The sequence below is a fragment of the Ochotona princeps genome, chromosome 1 (assembly GCF_030435755.1).
Source record: "Ochotona princeps isolate mOchPri1 chromosome 1, mOchPri1.hap1, whole genome shotgun sequence".
Lineage (NCBI taxonomy): Eukaryota > Metazoa > Chordata > Mammalia > Lagomorpha > Ochotonidae > Ochotona > Ochotona princeps.
Window position 1 is genome coordinate 163,827,794 of NC_080832.1, and position 14,880 is coordinate 163,842,673.

The 14,880-nt window shown below is 53.3% G+C and overlaps 1 protein-coding gene across 1 annotated transcript; it reads left to right on the forward strand.

Moving 5' to 3' along the window:
- The first annotated feature begins 2,952 nt into the window (after window positions 1–2,952).
- On the forward strand, window positions 2,953–12,274 carry NQO2 (N-ribosyldihydronicotinamide:quinone dehydrogenase 2). The gene is made up of 6 exons (XM_012930184.2): window positions 2,953–2,961; window positions 4,753–4,917; window positions 8,695–8,825; window positions 9,892–10,005; window positions 10,395–10,496; window positions 12,034–12,274. The coding sequence occupies exons 1-6, from the start codon at window positions 2,955–2,957 to the stop codon at window positions 12,208–12,210; spliced, it is 696 nt and encodes a 231-aa protein (XP_012785638.2). The 5' UTR covers window positions 2,953–2,954; the 3' UTR covers window positions 12,211–12,274.
- The last annotated feature ends 2,606 nt before the right edge of the window (window positions 12,275–14,880 follow it).

Below are 14,880 nucleotides of genomic sequence, written 5' to 3' on the forward strand. Positions count from 1 at the left end.
CGGGATAGGCTTGGGCACGGGTGGGATTTAAAGGGAAAAAAATTCACATCCTTGTGGCCTTGACGCTGGCCAGCCAGCAAGGGTGCAGCAGCCACAATGGGCACGTTGGAGTCAAGGGGAGCAGTTTTGTAGTTACAGGCACAGTTTAACTTCTTGGAAATTGGTTTCACTTTCCGTGGGGCTCAGTTCCCAAGGACCTGGTTCCTCCTTAAGGAAAGAGGCCATTCTTTTTTTTTTTTTTAAAGATTTATTTATTTTTATTACAAAGTCAGATATACAGAGAGGAGGAGAGACAGAGAGGAAGATCTTCTGTTTGTTGATTCCCTTTCCAAGTGAGCGCAACGGCCAGAGCTGAGTCTACCTGAAGCCAGGAGCCTCTTCCAGGTCTCCCACGAGGGCAGGGTCCCAAGGCTCTGGGCCGTCTTCAACTGCTTTCCCAGGCCACAAGCAGAGAGCTGGATGGGAAACGGGCCAGCTGGGATACAAACCGGCGCCCATAAGGGATCCCAACACATGCAAGGCAAGGACTTCAGCCTCTAGGTCACCGTGCCAGGCCCTGAAGAGGGTCATTCTAACCCAGCTGACAGCGCTACCCGTAGTTCTGGAACAAAGTGGAAATGACCCCAGTATCCAGGAGCAGGGACCTGGGCACAAAGAGGCCTGTGAACAATGGAGAAGTGCTGTGTGGCTGTTAGGGGGCCGGGCGGCATGTCCACAGGTGCAGGAACTGGCATGCGTCTGGTGGCGCCTGTGGGCGAGTCACAGGGTGAGCTGTTCCCTGGGGCCCTTCTGCAAGGGTCACTATTCTCCTCTAGAGGTGAAGTCCCTGCTGCTGGCTCGGTCAGGCCTCACTCACCCTTCCGACCACAGCTTCCTGCATTGTCCTGTCTCTCCTCCTCCCCCCTCTGGGTCTGTGAACCCACAGGGTCTCACCACTCAGACTTGTCCTGTCTCTCCTCCTCCCCCCTCTGGTTCTGTGAACCCACAGGGTCTCACCACTCAGACACACCATCATTTCTCAGACCGTCTGCCTGGACAACTGTCTAAAACATACACTGCTGCCAGGATTTTTTTTTTTAAGATTATTTTATTGGAAATTCAGAGTTACAGAGAAAGAAGGCGAGAGAAAGAGAAATCTTCCATCTACTGGCTCACTCTCCAAATGGCTACAACAGCCAGAGTCTGGCCAGTCTGTAGTCAGGAGCCTCTTCTGGGTTTCCTACAGGAGTGCAGGGTCCCGACGGGCCGCTCTCCTCTGGCCTCCCCGGCTGTAAGCAGGGAGCTGGATGGGAAATGGAGCAGCCAGGACAGGAACTGGCACGCATATGGGATTCCGGAGCTGCAGGCAGGGAATTGGCCCGTGTGCCACTGTGCTGGTCCGACTCCGGTCATTTTCTCCGTGGAATTCTTCACTCCCTTGTCACGGTCACCGTTGCTTTCTTGGCCTGCTTGTTTATTAAGTACCCTCCCCTCTGCGCACACCTGCAGTAGAGTGTTCTTTCTCAGCTGTCTCGCTCACCCTGTAGCCTCAGCACTTGGCACGGCACCTGGCCAGGAGTTGCGCTCACCTTGACCCACACCAGCAGTGTGGCTAGGAACCAGTGACTGCTGGGTTCGGCTTCCACGGCTGTTGGGTGTCCACCCCTATGGAACTTGTGGTGCACACAGGAAACAATGCTTTATTTTTCGAGGCACCTCTCTTCATACTGCATTTCCTAGCAGGTGAACCATTTAGGATCCACCAACATGCAAAAGAATCTGGTTTCTCTACCTCCCAGTCAGCCCTTCTTACTTTCCCTGCTTGCGGTCAGTCGTCGCCAGCCTGCTGGCTCTGGGAAGGTGTCTCGTTGTGGTTTGGGGCTGGCTGGCTGTTTGTGCACCATCTGCTGATTTTGGAATTGTGTCATTCACTTTTGTAGACCCTGAGTTCTTCCTGGGCTGTCCTTCTGGCAGTGAGGGTGAGTTTGCAGCCAGCTCTTTGCTGTTCCCGGATGAAGCCAGTGTATGGCCGGCTGGGCCAGAGAGCCAGGGCACCCTCTTGCCGTTGAGAGCTGACACTGGCCAGAATGCCACGTGTGCCGGCCACCATGTAGAACCACCGACGCCCTGCCTCTGTTGGGCCATGGATTGACTTTGCAGGGGAAGGGACGTGGAGCAGGTCCCAGAGTTAGGAAAGCAGCACTGGAATGTGGCCTAAGTCCCTCTGCTGACCCACAGTGCTGCTGGGGAGAGGGTAGACTGGAGACCTGTGGCTGGAGTCTAGTTTCCAAACCAAGCCCCTGTCCTGTCGGCAAGACCAAAGGTCCCGTAACCGCACCAGTACCATCTCCCAGGCCTCCAGTGGTGACGTGCAGCTGACTGCTACCTCTGCCCCTGCCCAGCTGCCCGTGTTACCTAAGTGGACAACTGGGGAGCCAGGCAGGCCTTCCTGCTAGGTGCTAAGTCTTCTTGGAAAAGGGGAGGGAAGATCAGCATTGATATCCCGCATGATTTGTCCCTTGAGATCGAAATCTCCAAGGATTCCACGCCTCTTTTGAAAAGCCTGCTTTTTTTCCTCTTAAATTTTTCACTTATTTGTTTTGATTCATTTGAAAGAGAGGCATACACACACACCCAACCACATAGGCACAGACACAGAGAAATCTGCCTGCCGACTCGCCCTCCCAGTTCCCGTGACAGCCAGGGCTGGGCCAGCCTGAAGCCAGGAGCCTGGAGCCCTGTCCAGCTTCCACACACGTACTCGAGCCGTGTGCGGCTGGCTGCTGGGGTGTGCACCCACAGGAAGCTGCAATGGGGAGCGGAGCTGGGGCGGGAGGGCAGCCAGCCAGCGTTTACATATCCTTCACTAACCCCAGAGACCCACAGCCTTGCCTCCTGTCTCCCCCACAGGTTAACCACGGGGATAGCCACTGCCTGGAGCAGAGTCAGCTGGAGAAGAACGCATCTCCTACACCATGGCAGGTAACGATGCAGCTTTGAAACCAGAATGGGGTGCCGTGTTGTTTAGTATAAAGAATCTGAGCAACACAGTCCCGTGTAGACCCTGTGCTAACAGTTTTCTGTGGCCACTTTGTCTTGTGTTTTCTTACTTGGTTTATTACATGTTATCACCTGCACCCAGAATATAGAAGTTCCTCAGGAGGAGGGTGCCACACCGCACCTGTCTCTAGTCCCCAAAATCATCGCTGGGACACAGCAGGTGCACACACAGTAGACTCCAAGTCAGGCCCTGGAGGAGCTGGATAGAAGCTGAGGTTCCTCCTAAGTGCTTATCATGTGCGCAGGCAAAACATACACACATTTTTTTTGATGCCATGGCGTAACATGTAAATCTTTTCATTTTAGGAAATCTAGATTCACTTTGTTGTTTACTTTTTTGTGTAGATGAAGGTTTTTCCAGCTTGGCACTACTGACTCTGTGGGCCTGCTGTCCCATCGCAGCGTGGTCCAGGGGCAGCCCTGGCCTCCCCTTGCCTGCTGTTCCAACCAAGAATGTCCAGACAGGGAGAACTGTCCCCTGCAGGCAGTGCCTGGTCCTCCTTGAGACACCTGCGTGGGTTTCATTGGTGTGGTTTTCCTATTCTGCCTCTAGTAGGGTGGAGTCCATTAGCAGAGAAGAAAACGTTACTCATTAATCTTGTGCATGAGTCAACCTTTACCCTCAACCGAACAGGACCAACTGTTTTGAACCAGCTAGGGGGTTTTCCACATCAGGAACCCCACACTGAAAACTGCAAATCAAGAGCTAGTCCGGGGGTCACTAGGGCCCATTTCATGAAGTTGCTCCCTCGGGAAAATCAGTCTGGAATCTTAGGGCTGCTTCTGGGTGGGGAGCTTCCAGCTTGACAGGTGCTGCCGGTTGGCCATGCCGCTGCTGACACCTGCCCATGTAGGATTATCACCTTAGGGTAATTCCAGTACTACTTCTTCATCTCGATCTTAAGGGGCAAAACTTCTCATAGAAAAGATTTACATTAGGTCAGATTTTTAAATGATCTAATTGTGTTAAATTTTTTTGTTAATAATTTATTTATTTGAAAGGCAGAGTGACAGAGGGAGGGAGAGATAGAATAAGAGGTTTTTCATCCATTGGTTTACTCCTCAGATGGCTGCCATAGTCAGGCATGGGTCGGAACCAAGCCAGGAGTCAGTGAAACTCTGTCTGGACTTCCTGTGTAGGCAGCAGGGCCCGAGGATTGGCTGTGTTCCACCACCCTCCCAGCTGTGTTCACAAGGAGCCGGACTGGACGTCGAGCAGCCTGGATTCCAGCTGGTGTGGGATGCCAGCATTGCCCACAACACTGCCCGCAGATTTTTTAGTTGGTTTTGTGTAGAAGATACAAGTGTGTGCAGGTTGAGTGTCCCTGATCTGAAGTTCCACTACATGAAGTGCACAGCGGCACTCAGAAATTTTCAGGTTTTAGATCATTTCAGATTTGGGACTTTTAGATTAGGGTGCCCAGCCTTAAAAAGTCAATGCCATATTCCACCATGCAAAAAAAGAACAGCAACCTGTGGCCCCAGGCATTTCCCACCACGGATCTCCCTCTGTGTTGGCGATGACAGGCTACGGTATACTCTGTCTGAGAACACGTGCATGACTTTATAACTGCTACCCGTTGAGAAACTGTGGTCTGTCTTGGCTTCAAGCACGACAGTACACCAAAGGATTTCCTTCTCATCCCCGTCCTCCTTGACTTTTGACCAAGAACAATTGCTCTTCATGGAGAACTGTTTCTGCCCCTGACGTAGGGAAGAAGGTGCTGATCGTGTACGCCCACCAGGAGCCCACGTCTTTGAACGGGTCCCTGAAGAGAGCGGCCGTGGAGGAGCTGAGCAAGCAGGGCTGTACGGTCACTGTGTCCGACCTATACGCCATGGACTTCGAGCCCCGGGCCACAAGGAAAGACATTACCGGTGAGTCAGAGGCACCAGGGCTCTGCTGGTGTGCCACCTGCTCCTTGATGTGGTTTAATTACAGAAAGAGCATTTGGAAAAGTGAAGCATGGCACGTTCGTGTAGGTGTCTGGGGCTGAACAAGCCCACGGCGTCAGTACCCCACTCCCGTCGCTGGGCCCCTCACTGTGAAGCCAGCCTGTGTTCTGCCCGGGACAGTCGGTGCCTTGGACGCACTTGTGAGAGCGTTCTGCTTTCGCCTGTGGTTTTTGCAAACACCGTCGTGTAGGATGCTCACTGTCTGGTGCGTTGCCTTCTCTTTCCTGTTGCATAGTATTCCATGGAGCGTGTATGTCAATGTCACCGTTTATGGATCCTCTGCTGAAGAGCGTGTGTTCTGGTTTCGGATCATTTGCTGTGGCAAATCGTGCTTTAATGAGCCGTGGCTGTGTGTCTGCCTGTGTGTGCAAGTGTGTCCAGAGGCAGACCAGCTCTGCAGGAGGCTGTGCCTACTTCATTCTCACCATCCGTACATGTGCCCATTGGCCCTCCCAGCAGCCATGCTGGTCGGGTGCCCGTTTCCTCCCTGTCACCGACAACGTGCCCCCTCTCCTCATGATAGCCAGTGTGACAGGTGAGAAATGTCTCCCATTAGAGTTCTAATCCGTCCTCTTATGAGGAGTATCTGCTTGCTGATTTTCATTGATATTCATCAACATTAATATTTTTTAAAAATCTTCTTTCCCAAATGTGCCTGGCTCATTTCTGTACTACACAGTGGATCTTTTTATTTTTAAGGATTTATTTTCATTGGAAAGTCAGATTTACAGGGAGAAGGAGAAAGAGACAGAAAGATCCCGTGCCAGCTGATTCTCTCCCCGGTTGGCCACAACGGCCAGAGCTGAGCCAGTCTGAGCCAGCAGCCTCTTCCTGCAGGTGCATGGTCCCAAGGCTGTGCTCACTGCTTTCCCAGGCCACAAGCAGGGAGCTGGATGGGAAGTGGAGCAGCTGGGACACGAACAAGTGCCCATATGGGATCCTGGCACTTGCAAGGCAAGGACTTTAGCCATTAGACTACAGCGCTGAATCCTTTCTTATCAATTTTAAAGAACTCTCTATTAAAAACTAGTCTTCCATGTGGAATATGAACCAGAAAGTCTTGATGATTGGTTGATTTTCATCTGTTTGAAAGGCAGATGGAGAGACAGACTGAGAGGGAGGCCTACCATCTGCTGCTTCCCTCTGCAAATGCCCACAGCAGCCGGGCCGGGCCGGGCCGCGTCTAAAGCGGAAAACGGTACTCAGTTCAGGTTTCCCGCAGGCCTGTCAGGGACCAGCCATTCCAGCCATCCCCTGTCTACATTAGCAAGAAGCGGGTGGGGCCAGGCTCGCGGGGTTGAGATCCGGCCTGCAGCATCAGGCGACACACCTGTCCTGCCAGCGCTTTGTATCCCACGTGGGTTTTGTTTGATTGACTTGCTCCCCACCTGCTTAGGGTGGCTTTTTTCTGCACAGAACTTCGTTTACTGTTACTCAAATGCCTCTTTAACAGAAATCTTTTTTTTCATTTAGCTTCTGGATAGTATATCAGGTTTAATATAAACTAGGAATTATAAAAATCGGCTTCATAGTTTCCTCTGTTTGGCATGTTGCACTTTTCATGTCAATGTTTTATGTATTTCAAATTTACAGCAGTGTAGAATGTGAGATATGGCATGGTTGTTTTCCAAGTTACCCGCCCATCTGTCTTGTCACTGCTCCCTGCCTGGGCCCTGATTTGAAACGCACCTTCATTCTGCTCTGATCCTGCTCAGAATTCTCATGGTTCAGGCCAGCGTGTGAAGCAGCCACCCCAGACACTGTTGTCCCACAGGAGCACCAGCCCCAGTCCCAGGAGCTCCGCTCCCCGTCCAGCTCCCCATGAAAGCAACGGAAGATGGCCCAAGGGCTCGGGCCTCTGACACCCACGTGTGCCAAGTGGGATGAATCAGCAAATTCATCTCTTTCTCTCTCTCTACCGCTCTGCTTTTCAAATCGGTAAATCAATCTTTAATACCACGTGATGGTATTCTCTTCCTGTCCTGTTCTCGCCTGTCTGTTCGTGACTTGGTACCACACGATCTTAATTCTTTGGGCAAATAATGCGATTCCGTATCTGGCAAAGCCAGGTCTCCCTCATTTCCCTGCTTTTCTGTTTTTCTAATTACATGTATTTTGTTTTGCCTTGGAATCTTTTTTGAATTAGCTCTTCGATTCACAAAGAAACCCCACGATTTGTTGTTTGTGTGGGGGGGTCCGTTACATTCCTAAATGAATGCAGGAGGAATCGCCCTTGTGTGGCGCCGGCTGCTTCTCTCCAGGAACACGGGGTCACTGCCTCTTCTTCAGCTGTCTGTCATTAGCCCAGTGATTTTGCCTTGTGAGGCGATGGTTCATTATTCTGTGTGTGTATGAGAGAGAGAGCAGAGAGAGGACACGCATGCAGCCATCACTGTGGTTCTTATCCGTGAAGACCCAGCTGCCTGGGGCTTCCCAAGGGTGCAGATCACCTGTAAACAGTGATGCGTCCCCTGCCTCCACCCAGTGTCAACACCTTGACATCCATTGTCTTAGTGGTGGCATAAGCTGCATCTCCAGACTCAGGATCCAAGACCCACGGCAACACAGACACCACCCTGACCTTCGTCTTCTGTTTTTCAAATGAGTCAGTTTCCTCCTGATGACGAGCAGGGCAGGCACTAGGAATGGAGTGGGTGCTGGGATACAGGACCATTGGCTTGCGAAGAAATCATGTAGCATGAGCTTAATGTGAAAGAAAATGTTTAAACGTGCAGAGAACCTGGGATAAAAGACACAAACAACCTCCTTTGCACATCCGCTCCAGCCCTGCACCGCAGCCCAGGCCAAGTGAGCCTCAAGGTCTGGTGTGAGTTGTTACAGTGCTAATCTAAGTATCAGCGGAGGTTCACACCCGTGTGCAGGTGCGAGGCCCTGGATACCTTCAGATCCTATAGCCTCACATCTGCCCAGCTGTGCCTGAGGCTTCGGGCCAGCAGTCACATCTGTCCTAAACACAATTGGTTGGTAGTTTCCTTGTTTGAGTCATTCTCCCCCATGCAATATGGCGAAACAGCTGTTGACCATGTATTTTCTTGGCACCAGGTATTGGCCGCAATCTAAAGGCCATCCCATGCATGCTGGAGGGGTGCGTTGGTTGTCATTCAATCCTAGCCTATTTTCTGTAAGGACCTGGAGTCCCCGTGGATTTCCACATCCACCGGAACTGTGAGATAAGGCCAGGCTTCAGGGGCCCAAGGAGGGTCTTAGGCAGTGGCGCAGTGTGGCAGTCGGCAGCCCCTTGTCCCCAGTGCTGCCTGACTGAGGCATTCCCTCTGTGGATGAGGATGACATGGGTGGCAGGGAGCTGCTTGCTGGGGCCCCTCGGCCTTTTGCGTTTTAGGAGTGTATGGAAGAACTACTGGCTCAGTTCTTGCCACAACTCAGCCTCTCACAGAGGCCTGGGGCTCACACCTGGGCCTCGAGCCATCCCACCTCGGCCACTGCGGCCTGGCTGTTCTCGAAGCAGCCATGGAGCCTCTTGTAATGCCCAGTTCCTTATTGGTGGAGAGGGAGCAAGCTGACACGTGGAGAGCTCAGCCCCTTCTGGGTGGGACACGCTAGGTCACCTCTACAATCTCTCCTGGAACCTACCGGTGGGCTGGCGCCTGGCAGGTTGTCAGCTGGGATGGGCCTTGGAAGCCCGCCAGGGCGGTGACAGCCAGCCTCGTCTCTCTGCAGGGGCCGTCTCTAACCCCAAGGTCTTCAGTTATGCAGTGGAAGCCTACGAGGCCTGCAAGCAGAGGTCTCTGAGCAGCGACATCATTGAGGAGCAGAAGAAGGTCCAGGAGGCAGACCTGGTGATATTCCAGGTTGGTTCTGTTTAACCTGTCAGACCACACTGGTCGTAGGTCCCAACTCTCCCCAGATAGCATCCCTGGAGGCGAGACCAAGGGCCAGCAGCACATGTCCACTCTGGCTGGATAGGGCAGTTACAACACACTCACACACACGCGCGCCCCCTTTCCGTGGATAACCTTGTTAAGGAGATGGACTGGGCCCCCCACAGCATACGCAGGAGGCACTAATTCAGTGGGGTCCTTCCTGGCACTGGAATACAGATGCCTTGGCAGCAAGCATGAAACAGTGTTCAACTCTAGCACAATTTCCTTTTCCCATGGATCTTAGGGGAGTCATTGGGTTGGCAAATGTCCAATTCAGATCCAGGAAGAGCAAGAATCATCTTATAAGGGCTATGATTCCCCCCGAGTAGGGGGGTCATCCTGTGTTAGTCCGTTGCTTGTTGTTAGAACGGTGTCCCGGAAACTGGGTGATGTTTCTAGAAAAGGCGTTGGTTTACTTCTCGGGGACTCTGGAGACTAGGAAGGCCAAGGCTAAGGTGGCAGCCTCTAACAAAACCCTTCCTTCCCTGTGGTCCCTTGCTGGAAGGCAGAGGGTTAGAGGGCGCCAGAGGGCCAGACCTGCTTCTCCAACAAGCCACCAGTCCTGGAGCTAACTGCTCCTGGGATAGGGGCGTGACCAGAGTAAAGTCACCCTGGGCATGTAGCAGCAGGGTGCTCCCCACTGCCCCCAGGCTGGTCTCTGAGCAGCCCTCAGCAATGTCACCACTTCCTCACTGGGCAGCTTGATCATTCGTCCTGACCATGCGTACATGCGTGGATCACTATGCCCTAGAGCGCGTGCATTGGCTCAGGCACAGGGACCACAGATCCCTAAGCCCCTGTCCCGTTCTCCCCTCTCCCTTCTGGCTGCCCCAGGGCCCAGCCTCAGCACCTGGCGCTGTGACAGCCCCCCGCTGTGTGCACACTGCTCCCCTCAGAGCTGACTTGCCCCGTTGCCGGGAGACTGTTCTGCCCCTCCTGAGTGAGCAGACGCGAGCACTGACCTGCCCGTGCTGTTCCCCGCTTCTTCCCGCAGTTCCCACTGTACTGGTTCAGTGTGCCAGCCATCCTGAAGGGCTGGATGGACAGGGTGCTGTGCCAGGGGTTTGCCTTCGACTTCCCAAAATTCTACGATTCTGGCTTCCTCAAGGTATGTGCTGCGGCACCATGGGCGACGGCTCAGGTGGAGGTGGACACCTGTTAAGTTCTAGTTTGCGCTTTTGTTCTCAGCGAATAGTGATGTGGGGCGCTTTCCATAGGTAAAAGCCCCTGCCTCTTCACCCCCAGAGCCTCTTCCTGCCACACGTATGGGCGTGAATCACCATTTCTGTTGTCTGGGTCCAGGGGCTGTGACTGTGAGGATGTCGTAGTTCTTCCCCTGTGGGTGGGCGGCTGGGCCGGAAGTAGTATGTTGGTCTTTCTCACGGGGTTCTGATCTCAAGTGTGCCTCCCAGCCAGGGCAGGGCTTTGGGCTGGGGCCACGGTGGTCCTGCTGTCTTCCTGTGATGTCTACAGTTTACCCTGCTTCTTCCCATGCAGGGTAAATTAGCCCTTCTGTCGCTGACCACGGGCAGCACAGCCGAGATGTACTCAAAAGCCGGGATCAGCGGTGATTTCCGGTACTTCTTGTGGCCCCTGCAGGTAAACCAACCCCGGGAATGGGGACTCTGAGCATCCCCAGCCTGCTAGGCCTGCTTTTCCAGGTGGTATCCCTGATGTCCGCATGTGCACCGTGGGCCTGAGAAGTGGTCCACAGTGGTTCTCTGCCCAGGCCAGGGTGGTGAGCTTGGTAGCTCCCAGCAGCCTGGGTACCCTTGTGTGTGGCACTGCCTGGTGAAGACCAGAGGCCAGGGACGGGATTGAGGGGAGCAAGACTCAGGCCAGGGATTGCAAGGAGACCCAGACGCCTGTGTAGGGTCATTTGTCAAGGCAGGAATGGAGCGCACAGACCCAGGTCTGTGAACTTGAGCCAAGCGTGCAGGCCTGCTCCCTGACCTCGGAGCCGTCTGGGCTCACTGCCTGCCCCTGGGACTCAATTTCTTAATGATTCTTTGTCAGCAAAATCAGTCCTGTTATATCTTCAAAGCATCACATTTATCTTTGTCTGAACACTGTGCTCTTGTCTTTAGCTCAGCCCTTGCCTTGGTTGTAAATGGGATTCTCCTCCCCAGTTATATCTCAAAATTGTTTATGCATTTATAGAGACTGCTGAGTTTAGGATAGTGTTTGCTTATCACTTAATCTATTTCCTGATTTTCATGGCTGACTCTAATTACTGTGGGGTTTTGTTTTATTTTGGTTTTAAGATTTACAGATTTATTCTGGAACTGTCTGGTGGCTAATTCTCTGCCTGCTAGTGCTGGCATCCCATATGGGCACTGGTTCTGTTCTCAGCTGTTCCATTTCTGATCCATCTCCGTTTATGGACTGGGAAAGCGATCGGGGATGGTTCTCGGCTTCAGATCGGTTCAGTTCTAGCTGCTGTAACCATTTGGAGAGTGAACTAACACGTGGAAGATCTCACAAGCTCTCTCCTTCTCTCTGTAAATCTGCCTTTCAAATAAAAATGACTGTTTTTAAAAATATCTATATGTATCTTGATTTGAAAGGCGGAGTTACAGTGAAAGAGGGAGAGACTGAGAGATCTATGCTCTGGTTCACTCCCCAAGTGGCAGCAATGAGTGAAGCTGGGCTGGTCGGAAGCCAGGAGCCAGGAGCTTTCTCAGGTCTCCCACAAGGGTGTAGGAGCCCAAGGACTTGGGCCATCCTCCGCTGCTTTCCCAGGCCACAGGTAGCACCGAATCAGAAGTAGAGCAACAAGGACACGGACCAACACCCATGTGGGATGCCAGCGGTGCACAATGCATGCTCCCACTAACATCTTATTCTAGAATAATCTGTAGTCAGAAGGTATGATAATTTGCCCAGTTGTCCAAAACGAATGTCTAGTGCCCCAATCAGTAGCAAAGATTCCAGCGGCAGCTCAGCTCGAGGCCTGAATACAGAGCCCCTCAGCTGAAGGCTCCAGGGAAGGCGGCTGTTTTCAGCTGCCTCGTCCCGGTGAGGTTATTTTATGAGACGTGGAAGGGTTGTCTCCTGCCACTGCCCGTCTCTGACCACTGACTCCAATGGTACAGAAAACTCCTGATGGCGCCTGTTTCTCCCTTCGTGGCTTTAGCACGGCACGTTGCACTTCTGTGGATTTCAAGTCCTCAGCCCTCAGATCAGCTTCGCTCCGGAGCATGCGTCTGAAGAAGAAAGGAAAGCCATGGTGGCGTCCTGGGCCCAGCGGCTACAGACCATCTGGCAGGAAAAGCCCATCCAGTGCACCGCCCCCTGGTACTTTGGACAGTGACCCTGCTGGCCAGCCTGCGCACCACCCCAGATTGACGTGCCAGCTCAAGGACCAGCTTCTTGGTCTGAATTCTGCCCTGACCAATCACCCAAGTCTGTTCCTCTCTACAGTCTGTCTCATGATGATGTCAGTTTTCAGATGGATCTGCGGGTGTGGAGCTGCATTTGTTAGTTTTCTTTGGTTTCATGACTCAGTTTGAGAGTTTCTGCCTTTTTTCCTCCCTCTAGGAAAGTGTCATTGATTCAGAGCCACTTTTTAAACCAACACAGAATGATGTGTGTTCTTGGGGTGTAGTGGGATGTATGGATACATGTATACCCTGTGTCAGGGGTCAAGTCGGGAGAATTACCTGTGGACCCCTCTTTGTGATGACAGTATGCAAATCCTGGCTCTCAGCCATGTGGAACTAGCCAGTCGGTACCGAGAGCTGCCCAGGCTGCTTTGCTGGAGAAGACCCTGCCAGGTGTTTCAGCATTACAGTGGATTGACACCTTATTTTTATTCCCACCTGTGGCATAACTGTGAGGTTCCCAGTGAGTGTGCACTTAGCACCGCCGCGTGCCCACCGTGACGGCTCTCTGAGGGCAGAGTCGAGGGTGTCCTCCGCCCTGTGTGTGATTGTACAGCACTTCTCAGGCTCCCTGAGGCACCAGCGCGTAGCAGCCAGTCATCACCATGCTCCTCCTCCCTGCATTGGCACTGCTGCCCAGGGACCCTTCCTGCTCACCTCGCCCAGCAGCCCTCCTTGTCAGCTTGCAGACAGCTGCTCTCAGGAGTCAGCCACACCTCCTTGCTCCAGCGCTCTGGTCCCAGACCTTGGCTCAGAGCTGCCACCTGCCACTGTGACCTGGCAGCTCCATTCTCCCCTGTTGCCAGCGGCCCCTTTATTCCTGGTTGGTGTCTGGCGCCACCTTCAGGCCGCTTCTCAGAAGGCCCTTTTCTGAGCCCTGGTCAGAGTTCTTTTCCTGTGAGGCACTCCAAGGGGGTCTTCAAAACCTTAGAGACTGCCCTGGGGGCCTCCTTTATGGGACCACCTCTGTAAGCTCATTTTCTTGGAAAAAATGTATTTAACTCTTTGAAAGATAGGGTTACAGAGAGAGAAAGAGCTCTTCCATCTGCTGTTTCATTCCCCAAGTAGTTGCAACAGCTGCAGCAGGACTGGCTGGCTTCCCACTTTGTGCCAGAGGTCCCAAATACTTGAACCATCTCCGGTCCAAGACCATCAACAGGAAGCCAGGTTGGAAGCAGAGCACTGCGGCTCGAATCTGCATTTCAATAGGGGGTGCTCGTGTCAAACATGGTGGCTTCAACCCAGTGCTGCAACGCCAGCCCGTCCAACCCACTCTGTAGGTCTCTGTGCCCTTTAGCCACAGTGCCCTGGGCACATGTCCTGGATGTGCAGGGCTGCCCCTGAGTGGTGGAGAGCAGATGCCCACTGCCTCCATTGGCCTCCGGTGCAGTGGGCAAAGCATCTCACCTCTCAGGCTTAGAGTCTGAAGCCAGATCCTGCAGAGCGTCCACTGTACTCACAGGCGGGGTTTCAGCCACCAGACCCCCTTTCCAGCCAAGGTCTCGATGCGGCCACCAGCTGCTGCTCTCCTCTGGGACGCAGAGCGATCGGGTTGTCAGAGGGACCTCCTTTCGGGTCCAGCTTCGACTCTGACTGGAATCCTTTCGGTTTCAGTTCAGATTCCCTGGACCATTCTGCAGGGCCTCATGGAGCCTTTTGGGGGTGACAACTGTTTCAGGATACACTTGGTATGACCCTGCAGTCCCGATGCTTTAGTGGGGACAGTGTCTACCTGTGTCTCATGGCCTTCTCTAACCCTGTGACCCCCTCACATGGGAACCTGACCACTGAAACACACTGTCTTGTGATTCATCGTCCTCTTCAAGCGAGAGGGCAAGGCCCACAGGTGCCCCTGCAAACACAGGCTGAGCCCGTCTGCTTCAGACCTCCGCGGCTGCCTTTGTCAACTTGACCTTCAGTACTTCCATCAGAGCAGCTGGCGGTATGCAAGTTCATCCCTCCACGAAGCTGTCCAGAGCCAACCAGACAACGACACGTTTGCATATTAGCAGTGAGCCCTGAGGGCAGTTGCCAGGGAGCTGGCTCTCTCCTCGGGGAGTCTCCTGGAGACTGCTGTTGTGGGGTACCCCACCATCAGAATTCCTGCATTCAAACTTGTTCACCAAACTCCTCCTCCCCAGTGAGTCAGCACAGGGGCCCGGGTTTCCCACTGTGGCCCAGGGCTGACTGACTGGCCACCCTGGATGCCTCCTTTAGGCAGTGCTGGAGGCTGGCACCACCTTCAGACATCCACTTTGCCTGGTAGCCTTAGTCCTCATGCCCTGGACAGCTGCCCAAGCCTCTGGCCCCCAGCACCCACAGGCTGCCAGGTGGGTTCCTCAGCCTCTCACACTCCCAACTCTGTGCTTCCCTCGCCTAGGCCTGGACCAAAGCTGGAGTGGGAGCTTGGCTCACACCCTCCAGCCAAGCATCGTGCTCTGCTGCACCGGCCTCCTGTCATGTCCAATGTGCCCATTATTCCCAACTCTGGTTCTCTGTGCTGTTCCAAGACTGCTGGGTTCGTTACCCCTCAGCCACTGTTGCAAAAGTATAACACTTTCCAAATGACAACGAATTTTTTCCCCAAATGCCTAAGTGTG